The sequence below is a fragment of the Molossus molossus genome, unplaced genomic scaffold (genome assembly GCF_014108415.1).
Source record: "Molossus molossus isolate mMolMol1 unplaced genomic scaffold, mMolMol1.p scaffold_m16_p_7, whole genome shotgun sequence".
Classification (NCBI taxonomy): domain Eukaryota; kingdom Metazoa; phylum Chordata; class Mammalia; order Chiroptera; family Molossidae; genus Molossus; species Molossus molossus.
The window spans coordinates 12,388,700-12,405,068 of record NW_023425401.1 but is presented as its reverse complement, the minus strand read 5'-3'; the positions used below and the strand labels follow the sequence as shown (position 1 = coordinate 12,405,068).

The 16,369-nt window shown below is 43.8% G+C and overlaps 1 protein-coding gene across 2 annotated transcripts in view; it reads left to right on the top strand.

Annotated features, from left to right (window-relative positions):
- The first annotated feature begins 10,232 nt into the window (after positions 1-10,232).
- Positions 10,233-16,369, top strand: part of CREB5 (cAMP responsive element binding protein 5) — a 392,461-nt gene continuing 386,324 nt past the window's right edge. Inside the window, exon 1 of one of the 2 annotated variants that reach the window (XM_036247061.1) lies at positions 10,233-10,271. Coding sequence is in view for 1 of the 2 variants with exons in the window: in XM_036247059.1 (XP_036102952.1) it covers positions 13,727-13,729 (3 nt within the window). In the remaining variant the exon portion in view is untranslated. Of the gene's footprint in view, positions 10,272-13,328; positions 13,730-16,369 lie in introns of those variants that run through there. The other variant, XM_036247059.1, reaches the window with a different exon arrangement.

Genomic DNA, 16,369 nt, shown 5'->3' with positions numbered 1-16,369 from the left:
ATAATCTTATCTCTCTTCCCTGAAGAAGGAAAAGGACTGTAGTTACTTCCTCGGAGGATTTTAGGAGGAGACTGTTGGAAATTTTTAGATGAAATTTACTATGTACTTGAGAACACTGTCTAAATTTTCCTTGGAAAAGGGCAGATATTAGGCTCTTTTCATGAAAGAAAAACACAAACTCTTTTTAAATGCTATCGGTCTCATCATAATATCAGATTCCAAGATTCAGCTGGCTTGGGGTACTCACCTACACTCAAGAAGTGGGGAGCGGTGAACCCATTCCAAAGCAGGACACAGCGGGTTCCATTAGCAGTCAAGGGCAGGTTCTCTCCACACTGGCTCTGCAGTATGAACTTCCATTTTATACCATCTTCGTTCCAGCGACATGATTTAGAGTGGATGAAGATGAACACTTATTAGGAACAAAGTAAAGAAAGAAAGAGAGGCCCTGCCTTCTCACTGATCTTCTTGATGTCTCTGTTTTCAATTTTCCTTCATGCTATAGCCTTGATGCATGTCCGGACAAGGTTGGTTTTAACCCAGGTTCCCCCCACTGTTTTCTTTAATTGGCTACGTTGGGTAGCAAATATCTGACTTGCACTATTCTCCAGGTTGCAACAGGTTGGTCTACATTGTGTATTACATGCAGTGGGATGTGCTCCAATTACAGATAACATCCTAAACAGGCCTCCTTTCAATAAAGGCACAAAACCCCTTTTTCATGCCTGGGCCAAAAATCTCAAGCCAAAGGAGGTACTCTATAAAATAGACTGAAAAATAGGGCAAGGAATTTCTTTTTAATTTTTTTTCCCTCCTGTATCAACTCTAGGCAAATTCCTCAGAAATCAGATTGGCAAGGGCAAAGGAGGGGTGTGCTAGAACTCTGGAATTTGGGCTTGCTGAATGCATGCCATTCCCTTGCTACGTAGCACAAATCGATGCCAAATGCAGAAAATAAAGATCTAAGTCAGAAGTGCAATGCAGGCAAAAGGCAATCATCAGCTCAATAGACTGGTTATTCCACAAATAACCTAGAAACAGCAGGATTGCCAAACAATCTCAGCCTCTGAAACATTTGCAAATGAGCATGACGACTGAGATTTTTCTTTCTTTGTAGCCATACACTGTCAGATTTTAATGATGGATTATAGACATGGGCTTTTGGCAGAACACTGTAGCAAACATGATTCTACACTTATTTTCTTTTAATCATAGGATACAAAGGCTTAGATATATATGGCACCATGCCCGAGAAAGAAAAATGTGGGATGATGGGAATATACATGTACTTTCTCCTCTTTTGGGATTTAAGGCAGATATGCTTTTATTGTCATAAGATACATTATCTTTTGTTTTATTTTAGGTGGTATTTTTGCACCTGTTGGGGATGTTTATAGTAAAATATAACTAGCTGGTATAGCATATGTATCTAATTCCATAATATATACTAATCTATATCAGTGTCATTTTAAAATGGCAAATTAAACATATTTTTTCATAAACTAGTAATATAATCTCTTGATGTCATAAGTATAAAAGTAACATGTTATTTCTACAGTTCTGATGTCAGAAAGATATTATTTAAGTATTTAATGGCATCAGAGGCTTTGGTGCACAGGAAATATCTTTTTTCCTTTGTTTCCTGTGTCTGTTTTACTTAGTTTAATCATTTTAATTGCAATTTCTTTTCATTTTTAAAACACGACCATAACTCTTGGATGCTATTATTTCTCCTCCTTTCTGGCAAGTTGAGGAATTCCCAGTGACACAGTAAGAACGAAGCCACAACTTCTGTTTCTTCTGCTTTGTCCCTGTCCTGGTCTATACCTGTCTCCTTTGTCTCTTTTTCCCTTTTCTTTATATTCTGGACTATTTAGACTTTATTCATTTCACTGGGCTGTGAATATAAAGAGGGAACAATCTGGGTCTCCTTGTATGAAGACGGATTACTTTATAATACATTTTAAATGCCACACGGGCATACAGACGTTTTCCTGAGCAGTCTCCTTGTTCAGGCAGCGCCTTGATTGCAAGGTTAAATCATATGTGAAACCCGCTTTCCCCGGAAGAACTTGTTCTAAAACAGCAGTGTAATAAGCTGAAAATACAGAGAGAAAAAATCCAATATGTGGATCAGGGAAAAAGCTCCGTAGCTTTGGTTTAGGTCCCATATGTGCGGATGTGTGGCATCCGTCAGTGGGATCGACAGTGCCTGGTGGCTGATTTACAGGGTGGCATTCCTCTCTCAGAAAGCAGCCATTCTCCCCTTGACAATGGCATGAGTGACGGCAGCTGTATTCCAGAAGGATCTATTTGGGGAAGCAAAACTTAACATGGGTGGGACCAACACAAAGAGATAAGGAGTCGTAAGGGTCCCATCTGTATGGGTCCCGTGGATGGGAACCAGTGTCTGGAGAATGCGGCGTCTCCCGCTCCTTCCAGATGTGTGACATCGAGGCTCTGCCCGGAGGAGATCTGTCCAGGCCACAGCTGCCCCTTGTTCAGTCTGCGCGGGTTAGTGAATCTGGAGAGAAATGTTTACTCCTTTTTTTGTTGTTGTGAAACGGGTTCATCAGCTTGGCACAAACCCTGGTCTTTGTGTTCAGCAATTAGAACTACAGCAGCAGGCTCAGTGCGGGTGTCAGCCTCGCCAAGGCTTGCTGTGCCCTCCCTCCACCCCTGCCACAAAGCCCCCCGTTCTCGGGGAAGGGTCCCGCGGCTGCTGGTTCCTTGCCGCACAAGTCCTCACTCACAAAGAGAAAACATGAAAACCTGAGTTTATTCCAATGCGCGACACAGGACAACGTGGTGGGACAGTTCAAAGCAGCTGAGCCTTGTACTTGAACCTTTGGGCTCTAACCTCAAATTGCATGAGTTCAAATCCCAGTGCTGGGGGAGAGGAAATAAGTTACTGTTGAGTGGGTACAGTTTCCCTTTGGGAAGATGAAAACATTCTGGAAGTAGATAGTGGTGATCATTACACAGCAGTGTGAATGTACTTAATGTCACCAAGTTGTGCATTTAAAAATGGCTTAAAAGATAAGTTTACTGTTACCGTGATTTTTAAAAAAATAAAAAAATACCCCCACTCCTTCTCGTATTAGCCAGATGGGCAAGTCAGTGCCCTGCTCTCTAGTCCAGTTTCCTCCTTTGTATAATGGAACAGGGTGATAATCATGATACCAGCCTCACGAGTTCCTCCTACTTGAATGAGATGTGTGGGACAGACCACCACTGATTCATAGTACTCAGGGTTCACTGTTGCTATGATTTGTGAGTGTAACTTCAGTTGTTAACATTGCTTGTGTGTATCATCCTCCATCTGTAGGATTAACTGTGGAAACCAACAATTTCACTTTTGCTTATAAGATAAACTTTCATCAGTTTGATATCTCATGTTTGACTTTAATTAAAAAGATGCCCCCTATTGATAAGGGTATGGGGAAGGGAGCATTCTCACTCATTGTAGGTTGTACAGTCAACTGGTGCTACCATTCTGGGGGATTATCAAGCAATCTGTAACAACACGTTAAAACATGCATAGCCTGTCCAGCCAATGTGGCTCAATGGCTGAATGTTGACCCATGAATCAAGAGGTTGCCAGTTCTATTCCTGGTCATGGCACATGCCCCAGGTGTGGGCCAAATCCCCAGTGGGGGTCATGCAGGAAGTGGCCAATCGATGTTCTCTCTCATCGATGTTTCTATCTCTCTCTCTCTCCCTCCCCCTTCCTCTCTCTCTAAAATCAATAAAGAAAAAAATTTAAAACAAGAGTATGCATAGCCCGTGACCCTGTGATACCATTTCTATGAAAAGCAGTCAAACATGTATGTATAAGTAGATTAACAGGTGTTCATAGTAGCAATGATTATAATAGCAACAAATTGGAAATTACATGAATAGCCATTCATAGTGAATTAACTAAATTCAAACAATGGAATCTTATATAACCATGAAAAAGGATGATGCCATATTATAGGCTTCCCCTGGACAAATGTCCTCAATAAATTGTAAAGTGGAAAAAAAATCCATTTGAGAACAGAATATGTAGTTTGATCACATACATGCAATTTATGTTAATATAATTTCTAGAAGGATATTCTTCAAACGTAATAGTGGTTATCTCCAGATGAGATTATAGAGAGAATTCACTTTCTATTTTAAACACTTTTGTTTTACGTGAGGTTTTTTACAAGCATGTATAACTTTTACAATCTGTAGAAACAATAAAAATATTTCCATTAAAAAATGAAAGGGTGGCCCAGCTGGTGTGGCTCAGTGGACTGAATGCATCCCTTCGACTGAGAGGTCCTGGTTCGATTACTGGTCAGGGCATGTGCCTGGGTTGTGGGTTCGATCCCCAGTGGGGGGCATGCAGGAGATAGCCGATCAATGTTTCTCTCTCACATCAATGTTTCTCTCTCTCTCTCCTTTCCTCTCTCTTTAAAAAAGAAATCAATAAAACATATTTAAAAAAAAAATGAAAGGGCGACCATAAGGGGCCTCTTTGGCTACAGAGAGGAAGAGCAAGCCCTTGTATTTCTCAAGGTGTCAACCTTGTTTAAACCTTTTAATTTTTATGTAGCATCCCCCAGATGGGAGTCCATTAAAAGAAAATGGATGAGCAATTATTGCAATGAAAGAAATAAGGTTCCAGCAATCTTAATTGTCTTTACATTTGTCTTCCTCTGGCAAATTCAGTCAGTGTTTTGAGTAGCCCCCCCCTTCTCTGCCTTCTCTGATATGTCTTCTCAGCAGGGCTAAGGTCAAAGCCATGTCCAGCAGCCCCCTCTCGCCATGCTGCCTCTCCAGACCCATATCCAAACAGGGCTGTGATAGGCCCGGATTGCCTACAGTGGCCAGGATTTTGCTCTGCAGAGTCCTCTGTTCTTCATCAAAGATGTCTGTGCTCCCCTTAGCCTATGAAGGGACACAGCTTCCAACAGAATGATTGCTAAGAGGCACAGCGGTTTTCAAACTTTGCGCACACGTGCGTGCGCAGATACGCACACACAAAACAAAAGCAAATCGTGTTAGGCAGGAGGGTGAAAGGAGAGATGGAGTGTCTTGAAATAAAGGCTGCAGTGGGATGTGATAGCCCAGGGGGGTTCTATTAGCTGTGTGACCTCAGTCAAATCACGTAGCCTCTCTGAGCTTCAATACTGCCATCAATAAAACAGGACTAATAGAATCTTGTCACCCAGAGTTGTCTGGATTAAATGAGATAAATATAGATGGGCTTGAACCTGAGTTGGTGCTCACAAACAATAGCCTTCTCTCCTTCCCCTGGGACTTGGGTATAGCATTAAAGAGCCACAGCAGTCCTGCGAATAGATGTTTTTTCTAAACAGCACAATGTCCCAGTGTACTGTTAGTACTGCATTCTCTTCAAGTGTCAAGTACAGGCACTGTTGAGAAAGCTATAGACAGAATATTTTAAACCAGGGTGGGGGAGGAGAGAGGGGGATGGGACAGCTTTATTTTTTCTGACTCTCAGTAGTCAATTCTCATGATTCCAATAAGGTTGAGAGGAACTTCCAGGTTTTAAAGATTCTGTATCATGTAAGAGAGAGGAGGAATCACTGATCAATTAGGTTTAAAAGCTACTGAAATTCTCAAGAATCATTCAAATAAGGTACTTAGAAATGCCCCTAAAGAGATGAGAATAACCTTCCACGTCAGCAGTACATGAGTTAAACATGTGGTGAACGATGATATAAAAAGAGGTGGTGTGTGAAATGCCAGTTCATGTGAGGCCACGCTCAATATTAATTTATGTGATATCAATAATGTTTTAGTCTAAATGAACCTCCCCTATATATAAAACACTCCTAATTATTGTAAAACCGTTACTTTCCTCTTACCATTGATCTTAAGGAAATGACTAACATTTTTGGAGTGTGCTGACTCAGCACTACTGTCCCGGGTCATTATTCAGAGCAGGTGTCAATCTCTTTCACTAAATTCCCAAGGCAGGAAAAAGTAAAGAGTAGTTTTTTATTTATTTGTTTGTTTATTTAATCAAGTTGAGAGAGAGAGAGAGAGAATGCGTTAAGATAAGTGCAACTTTTCTAGGGTTCGGGATAGGTAAAATTTTTGATTTTCATCCAGGTTCAAGAGAAAACATTACATCTTAGAAGAGAGAGAACTGTCACAGTGTGGCCATAGCTAGGTAGCTAGGGGTTTAACCACAAACCCAACGGCATCCTTCCCATTGCCAAAGTTAATTCAGCTAAGAAAAGACTTGAATGGAAAATAAATGGGAAAGTGGCTCTGGAGTGACATATGTAGAAGGGACAAGGACAAGTCTGCTCTAGGGGGAGGTGTGTCTTTATGGGAAGCAGCTAGAGGACTGATCTAAGCATATGAGCCCAGGGTCATATTTTTTTTTTTAGTGTTGCAGGCAGCAGACTCTTCCTGTTCCCTCTCGGCTTCCTCTCAGGTCGCTGCCCATCTATGAATTTACTATGAGTCACTCAGAGTGGGGTCCCCAGATGCCTGCATCAGAATCACAAATGCAGAATCTTGGGCCCAATGCCAGACCTTTGAACTGAGGTCCCTGGGGAAGTCTGACCTAAGAAACCAACTTTAATAAGTTGTCTAAGTACTTTTTATGCTGCTAAGTTTGAGAACTTCTGTGGGAGCTTAGGAGACCAGTTTCTCCCTCCCCAGCACTCAACAGACCCGCTAACGTTTGTTGAACCCTAAAGAAATGACTAGATCCAAAGAAAGAGGCTAAAGTATTTCTCCCTATCTGAGGACCCTTGGGATGGTTCTACTCAGGCCCGATATTCCATAGGTAAGACTGGTAAGGCTGTAAATTGGTTAAAATATTAAAATTCTTCCAGAGAGGTTAATAAATACTCATCATTCTGACCTCTGTGCTACCCACTGGTCCAGCTGCCCAGAACTCTCCCTTGTACCGCCCCATGATCCAGCAACTGAAGGGTTAGCCACTTAGCAGGGGGTCTCATCTATTCTCATTGGTCAGTATAGATGCCAGTCAGCCTGGTCCAACCAATGTGGTGCCTTGGGGTAAGGAGCTTGTGCCCTTACCCTGTGGAGGGAGGTGAAGTAAGTGTGGGAGCCTCCTGGATGGGTGGTACCCCAGTCAATTTACCTTGACTCTAGTATAAGGGTGCCTGTCCCCACATGTCCCCCAGGCCATAATGGGAAGAGACATAGTGGGTAAAATGGCATTTCTGGAGGAGGTGCTGGTACCCAGGGGGTACCCTGGAGATGCCCTTGCACAGCTGCTTCTGGGAGCTGCGGTGTCCATGGGACTTTGGCTCTGAGAGACCCTGGCAGAGACTGGGTGAGCACAAGGCATGCAGGAGTCCGAGTCCACAAACATGAGGGCTCTGTTGGCATGTTTTGACAGGTGAGAGCCTGCTTAGCACAGATGGTGCATGCAGGGGTTAGTGTGGGGCTGGGAGACGTGTGGGAAAACAGATTCTCTTTTCATTAATATGGGCAAGTTCACTAAAATCTCTGAATGCCCTCCTATCATGGCATTAGCCACATTATTTTCATAAATAAAAAGGTCAAGTACTTACATAGCACAATTCTTAACCCATTTGAGTTACTGTAATTGTCACCACCATCCCTATATATAGGCGAGGAGACCGAGACCCAGAGATTATTTAATACTCAAATAGCAGGGCCATGGTTTGAACGTAGGCAGGCTGACATTAGAATCCACACTGATAAACACTTTATTTTTCTTCAGTTTACATTCAAATGTATGTGTATGTGTGTGTGTTGATAACAGAGGTCTGGAATCTATTTAAAAAACTGTAATGCAATGGCTAGAAACATTAAAAATAAAATTGTTGTCAGTTCAGCAGAAGCTGAGAAAGGAGTCAGCACCCACCATGAACAGTATTGCTGATGTTAAGAGGAATTATCTACCTATTGAGACTCCAAGTGACGTAATGATTATCAACTCATTGGGGAAGTCATAGGAAAAGTTTCATGTGTATTTATTTCTACGTCAATCATGGCTGAGACAGGGATGTTGTTTACCTACTGACAGCATGTCAAACAAAAGATCAAGAAATTATTTGGGTAGTATTAGAAATTGATGAACTACTTGTATTAAACCTCGTATCTATATATTTATGTTTAGAGAATACTAGGGATTAAAGGTTTTAAATTTATTTGTTGATTAACTACTTACAGGGTTTAAAATATTTGATTACCACATTGGCTTTGCTTATTCAATTCTCCATGCTGTTCCGTTGGTCCCACCTGTCAGCCGGAAATGAAAGATAAACTCTCAGGCTGAGCTGCGATAGGTTGAGCTGCATCCCTTCTCTGCTTCATGTTGGCTCTTCCAGCGGCTCACACTTTTCTCTGAGGAAGAAGGAGGTAGGTACCTGCCTTCTGTGGACAGTTCTGTCCTGGTAACAGAGTGGGAAAGCGAGCAACGGGCTGTTGCTTCCTTCCGTAAACCCGGTAATTGAGCTGTCATATTTAAAGTTTTATTGGTTAAGATTCAAGTTAGGACTGGTGCCCTTCTTTTGCAAGTTCCTTCAGGGTTCTATGTGGAAAAGAACAAATAGAAACTCAGTGAAGAGTCCTGAATAAGGCTGAGAGAAACCAACAGTCATCGGTTCCTATGGTCTCAAGGAACACTGAAGGGAAGGGAGTTGTTTAAACACTTAAAACCAGAAAGGAAACACAAAGCTCTTCCATATATTATGTCAAAACCAGCTCAGATTGTATGTGACAATCCAGGCAAAGACTTACAGTTTCTAGCCAGTCCAGTCATGATTCTCTGGCAAACTGCACCGTCACGGTTATGATGCATTGGGACGAGAGGTGCTATATAAATGTCAAATGTTACATAAATGCCAGGAATAATTATTGTTAGTTAATGGGGCTAAACTCTTCCTAAGCAAATCTTCGGTTCCCAGCCAACACATCCTCAGCAGAGGTTCTAACCACCAAACCCCCAGAAGGGAGTTCCAGAAAGGAGCTCAGTTGGGGTCTGGGGTTTAAAAACCGGGGGTTGGGGTGGTGTCAGGGCCACCACTTGCTGGGCAGCCCCCTCACCTTCTGGAATCTGCCTGGGCTCACTTGCCCTACTTCTTCTTGTGCTGGGTTGTTGTGCAAACTGAGGGAGTGCAAGTGGGCGTGAGTGCTTTGCAAAGCGAGAGCTGCTGCGGGCTGACAGCGGTTGTCTAGAGTCCGCTGGAATCTAGCCTGTGCCTTCCTGGCGTCCGCCTCACTGGGAGAACATCTCAATGGAAATGAAGCTGGGGATGGTGATGGTGACTGGCCGGCGCTGAAAACACCAGGCCCCTTCTCTCAGGGAGTTGTCAGGAGGATACTGCAGCCAGGCGCCCCGATCCTGCCTTCTGGCTCTGGCTGTGCCACTTGCCAGCCTGTGAGCTTGGGCGAGTTACAGGCTGGGCTCTGGAAGCGATCGCCAAAGGCCCTTCTGGCTCTGACGCTGAATCTAAATCAGGCTCATCACTTGGCTCTGGCTGTGATTCACCTTTCGCCTCCAGGAGCGACTCTTCCTCCAGCCCCTCGGAAGCACGAAGCGGGGTCTTGGAAAGGGTGGGGTCTGTGTATTCCACGTGAGTGTGCACAGTAAAGCAATCCCCTTAGATGTGAGGCGGGGTGGGGGCGATTAAAGGAGTTTTGAGCGAGCGCTCTAGAAGCCAGGATGCAGGGGACACTGTAATCAGGTCACGACTGTCGCAGGCAAAAAGGAGCTGGACATCTTCTGGAGACGGAAGAGGGGAGCGCCTTGCATTTATGCTCGCGGAAAGTCTTCCCGCACCCTTCAGGACCCGCGTGGACCTCTCACCTACTCCCATCCCTACACCTTTCAAACGCTACCAGGCCCTCCTCGCCGGAGCGCCCCTCCTCCGTGGTCCTGTCTGAAACCCTGAGGATTGTTTCCAAGCTGACTCACACTACTAATGTCAGGGAGCCGTGTCACACGGCGCTGGGCTCTACAAGCTGTTGCTTGCGCGGTCTCCGCCACTGCTGCCGACGCAGCCGCGCTCTCCCGCGGGTGCACCAGGGTCTGCTGGGGGGGCAGGGCGGGGCCGGGGCGGGGTCCGCCCCCTTGCGCACCGGCCCCGCCCCTCCTTCCCTCCCCCGCGGACCGCAATGATTTAGAAGTTCAGGAATCCCACGTGACGTCACCGGGGGGGTGATGTAATGCACTCTAAATAGAATGTATTGTAATCTTTGCTCAGTCCAACGTGGTCCCTTCACCCGGGCTCTGCTCTTGCCTTCTCCACACTTGTTTGGTAAGTTCCTAAAAATACGGCTGGGCCACTTCTGGGGCTTTCGCATTTAGACACTTTTGTTGCACTTGCCGAGGGAGTCATCTCGGGAGCGTACTTGTTTGCAGGGGTTAGTTCTCGGCAGTAGCCGCGAGGTTACTTGGTCCAGCGGGCAGGTCACAGGGCAAGGAGTAGGGAAGATGTGATGCATTTTTGGAGGGTGATCTGTGTTTGTAAACACTTTGGCGGACCAGAGGGATATCCGGCCCCAAATGCTGGTGGACTATGGAATTCTGCTGTGTCCTGAGGCCACCCGAGAGACCCCACGCCGTGTCCATCCCGGAGCGCGTCTCGGTGGCCGCGGCGCCGTGCGACCAGAGGGATGCTAACGTGGAGTGAGCGCTCTGTCCGTCCGGCGTGCGTGCGTGTGTGGGAGCGCGCGTGTGTTTCCCTGACACGGGAAACAGTTATGAATCGGGGGTGTGTGTTTGCCTCCAGAGACCTGGCAAGGTGCGGAACCCTCCAGAAGTGCGGTCAAGCGGTGGCAGCGGCGGCGGCAGCGGAGACGGCGAGCCAGGAACCTTCCCCCGCGTCCCCAACCTCCCGGTGATGCGGCGGAACCCCCGGAGAAAGTTTGCAAACTTCCAGCGGGCGCGGCGAGGACGCCGGGTCACCTAGCGGGAGGACAGGCGGGTGCGCGGGGGCTCACTCTCTCCCGGGTGCTGAGCCTGCTGCTGCCACCTCTCCCACAGGGCTGCCCCCGCAGCTGGTGGGCGCGCGCCCCGGGAGGGGACGTTGCTCTTGGAGGGCACTTGGCTTTTGCTCCAGGCGCGGAAGGCTCAAGAGTGGCGAGGCTGTGCTTGCGTTCACTCCTCCAGCCGCCTCCTGCCTCCCTCCGTCCCGTGCTCGCTGGCATCATTACCTCTTCTCCGCCGCTGCCCCAAATGACAGCTGCTGCTTTTGCCGTGGCGGCGCGGTGGCAGTTCCTGGCGGCGGAACCTCTGCGGCGTATTCTCCAAGGAACCGCTTAAACTTTTCACGAAGTTCTTAGAGGGGCAAGACGTGTGGAGGAACCAAGGAGATGTTTTCTCCCTGCAGCTGCATCCAGCTTCTTCTTTGCCAAAGATTTGTTGGGGGGAGTTGGGGGAGGGCTGAGACGGGTAATCAGCTGGATAAAGCCCAGAAGTTGTCCACCCCCTCCCCAACTTTCCCTGAATGGGTGCCGCCCCCACTTGATGCTTGTTCAAGGCCAGAGACTGGAGTGGGCTGCTTGTATATTTTGTCAGAGTCCGCAGAGTGTGTTTGATTTTTATTTTTCCCTCCCTCTCTGACATGTGTCAAGGAATAAAGGCTGGATGCAGGTCCATTACGTCATTCTGCAGGCCAGTAAGTGTTTGATTAACAGCTTCAGATATTCAAGGGTTCGGGGGCTTAGAAATGCTGACAAAGCAACTCTGCTTTCCACCCCCAGCCCCCAACATACTTGTACAATCGCCAGTTCCCTGGGTATCTTTATTGCCCTCTCTTCCAGGACCCCTCCTTCCCCACCCTCTCTCCCGCCCACACCGTTACCACTCTGGCCCCGCCTCCGCCTTTTACAGTTTTCCCTGGGGCCATCACTGTCCCTGGAGTGTGGGTAAGAGCTTCTGGTGTCTGAGCAGGGTACCTGATCAGCGCAGGCACAATCTGCCCTGTTCTATTATTTAAGAAAGGCACCAGCGAGCCCTCTTCTCCAGGGCGAGAATGCTCAGTCCTGGTAGAAAAAGCATCGCAGGAAATGTTTAGAGACGCTTCGATAATACTGTGTGTCCCTGTAGTGACTTAAGAAAACAGCACACCCATCGCAAACAAGGTACTTAATTTTACATAGTGCCTTTATCCAACTGCTTAGGGGAAGAGGAAGTGAGGATGCTGACTACAAATTTAGCTGAAAGGACCAAGATTAAATCTTTAATTTCCAAAGCGAGGGAATGGGAGTCCTTGAACCCAAAGTACCCTATAATGAATTGCTGTGGGTTATTTTCTCTTAACCTTAAATTTCTATATTTAAGGAGGAAGTTAAATAGCTAAGTTATTGAGTTGAGTCAGAACTGTGAATCTGCCAGTTGAAATAAAAACAACTGTGTGTGTCATACTTAATGGATAAAAGTAAAAACTTGTGTGCAGTAGAAATCAAATAAAAAATTGCAGGGTTTTGGATGGAAGGGCAGAGGATTTGGGTGCTCTCTGATTTGGAGTGGGCGAAAGCGAAATAAAAGAAAATGTATATTCTGAGTATGTGGGAATTTCTTGAAGGACACATGTTTTGTTATAATCAGATCAACTGTCTTCAAAGTGAAAGCCATTCTGTAGAGTAGGCATTTGTGAAACTCCTGTCTGGGGTTTAATTGACAATCCTTCCCCAAGTTTGCGGCAGTATTTATTATTTATTCCCATCTAGAGATGAAATAGCATAACCCTCATATGCATCTGAACTGTTAAACTTCTTGTTTGTTATGCATAGACCTAAAGGAAAAAATGGCCAGGGTCAGGGACACTGAAGAGTGTGATTAATGATCAGTGATTTAGTGATCAGTGATTAGTGGTTTTATTCAAACTGTTACCTCTGACCAGAAGCACACATCTGAGGATTAACAGGCTCTTTAGATAAATGCTCATTAGTGGAAGGGGAAAGGCAAAGATAATAGGCATGCACCCAGGGACAACTTTCGAAGAAAATCATTCCCGTCTTCAGAATAATAAGCTCTATTAACAGAAAGCCCTTTTAATTTAAAACTTGCTTTTATCTTGTAAATCAAAGTTAGATGTAAAAGTTTGTAGTGCCATTATAATCTAAATTTTCCCATATCCTCAAGATGTGGATTATCTCAGTAGCGATATTTCTTTTTAATTTAAATAAACAATTGGACCTTTAGAGCAGCTGAACCCTGACAAGTTCTTAACTCCCAGGGTTTGAAGGTGTCCCCCCTTCTAGGATGGAGCATGCAGCTTGCTAACTAGATGGCGCACTGTTATTTGGCGGTCTGTGCTGTGCAGCTCAGGCGTCTAAGCGAGCAAGTAGCTGCTTGCGAGGTGTTCTTCAACACTTACAACAAAGTTGATTCTGTGTAGGGTTGGAGGCTAGACAGTTCTACAAGTTTTTAGTCACATTTTCCATGTCAGTTAAATCTAGGGAGTTCAAGGCTACTGGAAAAATTAGTCTCATTACTAAAAGAAACGTAGAGAACGAGGGAGGAAAAGAGGTACGGGAGACCAGGAGGTACCTCTGAGTTGCAGAAGTGATTGTAAAATACCAGACCTGTTCTTTTTTACTAAAGGCTAGTTTCACAATCTTGTGTCTGAAATACTGAGGCACCTACTTAGACTTGTCTTCTTCCTAATCTTGCTGGTGAAAAAGAAGTTACTAGAAAGAAAGGAAGAAAAAAACTTGATCTGGTGACTGCAGGAAGCAACACGTTGCTGACTTTATTCGACAGATAATGGTAAGATGATGTTTATTACGCTTACTGAGCAGAGAGGGAACTTTGCAGTTTGGTTCAATGAGGCCAATCTTATATTTTCATAGATGGAATTCAGAAATGGGATTCGTATTTTGCACTGAATTTTAATATTGCTTTTGTCAATTTCCTGGGACTTGGTAGCATTTTGTGTGGAAGGGTGTGTGTGTGTGTGTGTGTGTGTGTGTGTGAATAAGACCATTATTTTCTGGGTAAAAGAATGTTTATGTGTCAGGTAAAAATTCCCTTATTCCATGAACATTTATGAATCACTACAATAAGTAGTTAAGTTTTAATGAGAAAGGAATTCTTAATATATAAACCTAAAAATTAAAAATAAAACAAACAAACAAAAAACATTCTCCACATTCCAACCTAGATGTGTATTCCACTGAGGAGGGGTACTAGCAATGAGATGTCAGCTGTTACTGTAGTTTTAAAACTTAAGGAGAAAACAGTGAAAGAACTCACCTGTGTCTCCCTGTAAGCTTTGCCATTTTCCTTTGCTTGTAGCACTTTAACTAGATCTGTTATTTTTCAATCCTGACTGATTCATAGTGATTTTTATTTTTCAACTTTATTCAGAGTCAACACATTTGCTCAATTGATAGTGTCTTCAAGTGGACTGTTTTTAAATGTAAATTGCTGATATTCGTAAATTGCCTGTAAATTAGAAGTCAGTTGTGATCTCATATATTCTATATGTGAGCAGATGGTTTATTAGAACATTCCCACCAAATAAAGGAAACTGTGCCTTTACTTCTATATCTCTGTGGTGTTGCAGCTTTTATTTGAATAGGTGGTTAAATGAATGGTAGTTTATCCAGAGACTTTTCCTTTATAGCTTTTCAATTACAGTAAGTTGAAGATTTTTATGACAACTACTTGTCAGTGTTCCATACCGCAGGCTCAAATCCAATCAATCATGGACTTTCCATGGCTATTTGTACTGACGTCAAGTTCCTGGTCTCTTGATTTCTTCCTATAATTTACTTTTTTAGCAACGATGGATCACTGTTCTACAGTATTTTCTTAGCATTGGAATTTGCTTCTTATTAAGCTGCAAATTATTTTGTGTCTGTGGGGGTGATGCTGGATCCCCCAAGATGTGAATTTTGTATTTATAGTTGGTTTTCTTCTGGTTGTGTTGTTAGATTAAAATTGGGGATGTGAGTGGACTTATTATTTTTGTCATTCTTTCTTTTTTTTTCTTCTTCACTTCAAAGCATTGCCGTTAGTCACAAAATTAATGCAATCCTGCTGGTGTTTCCCATCTATATGCTTCTTTTGCTTCTTACAAATTGGATTTCTACAGCAATTTAAGATCTTTTTTTAGAGGCAGCTTTCTTGGATGAAGATGGAACAATGATCTCAGTCAATTCATTATCTTGTCCAGTTTGACTACCAGCTGTATTATGGGAATCAACCAATGCTTTTATAAATTAGTGTTTAAAATTTTAAATCTAGAACTATTTCTCTGAATCCTATTTGAGAAAATTATACAACTGAGATAAGGTAATAAACTGGGGCCGGCAATAGCCTGAAATATTTAATTGTGAGAAAGAGGCACTTTCTGATATGCTAAGCAGACTTGAGGAACCTTTTTGTGTTGCCATTTGTAAACTAAATAAGCTATCTATTTTGTAGCACTGCTTTAAAAAGAAACCCTGGCACTTTAAAAATGACATCACATTTAATGTTTCCACTAAAGAGTTCTTACATTTTGTTATTAGGAAAAAAAGGGGCAATTAGAGGTTTTTTTTTGAGGATCCATTAGTATTTCATTGTTGGTAATCACAAATCATGGATTTAACTAGAGAGAGAAAGAGAGAGAGAGAGAGACAGCACTTTTACAAGTTTCTAGGTTATGATAACACTGCTCCAGAAACTGAAGCTCTATTGAGACTCTAGATTTTTCACATGAAAACATACAATGTTTAGGATAAACTCCCGGATGCACAAGATATTATGTTGACATTTCCATATTGCTTTCCTTCATGTTCACTCTATTGCCCAATTATCTTTTCTGAGAAATAGATCAAAATCCATTCGATACTTTAAAAATACATATTTTCATTGCTTCCTTCTATTTCCTCAAGGTTTACATTTCTCATCTCTACCCTGAAACGACTGAAAACGGCCATGTTGGTGTTTGGCTTGAACTAATTTTAGAGTTAGAGTCCCTTTCACCTGGGGATTCTGATGGTGAGACAGAAAGGCTTTCAGCTTATGTCGAGCTGGAGCTGGGGGAATTCTTCTTACTCACACACCAACCTCTCCACTTGTGAGGAATAGAACCTAAGGCCTGGCGGTGGTCCCTGGCTCACCAAAGCCCAGAACTAGAGTGCAAAACAGAGCCTAGAAACCCAGTCTCTGCCTCCAGGTCTGTCAAGTGTTCTTCCCAGGAGCCAAGCCACCATAAATGCCCTTGTCATGGATGAAACACACCCCATGGCTTTGGACGCCTGCTCTTTTCTAGCCTTTGATCACTAACCTTTCAAAGATAATTATTTTTATCAGATCTTTTGAATGAATGCCCTAACCATATAAACTGTAGTTTCTATTCTGTTTTTTTTTTTTTCTTATATATCCGTGATGTTACATTTTCTAATCTCTGCCTCTTTA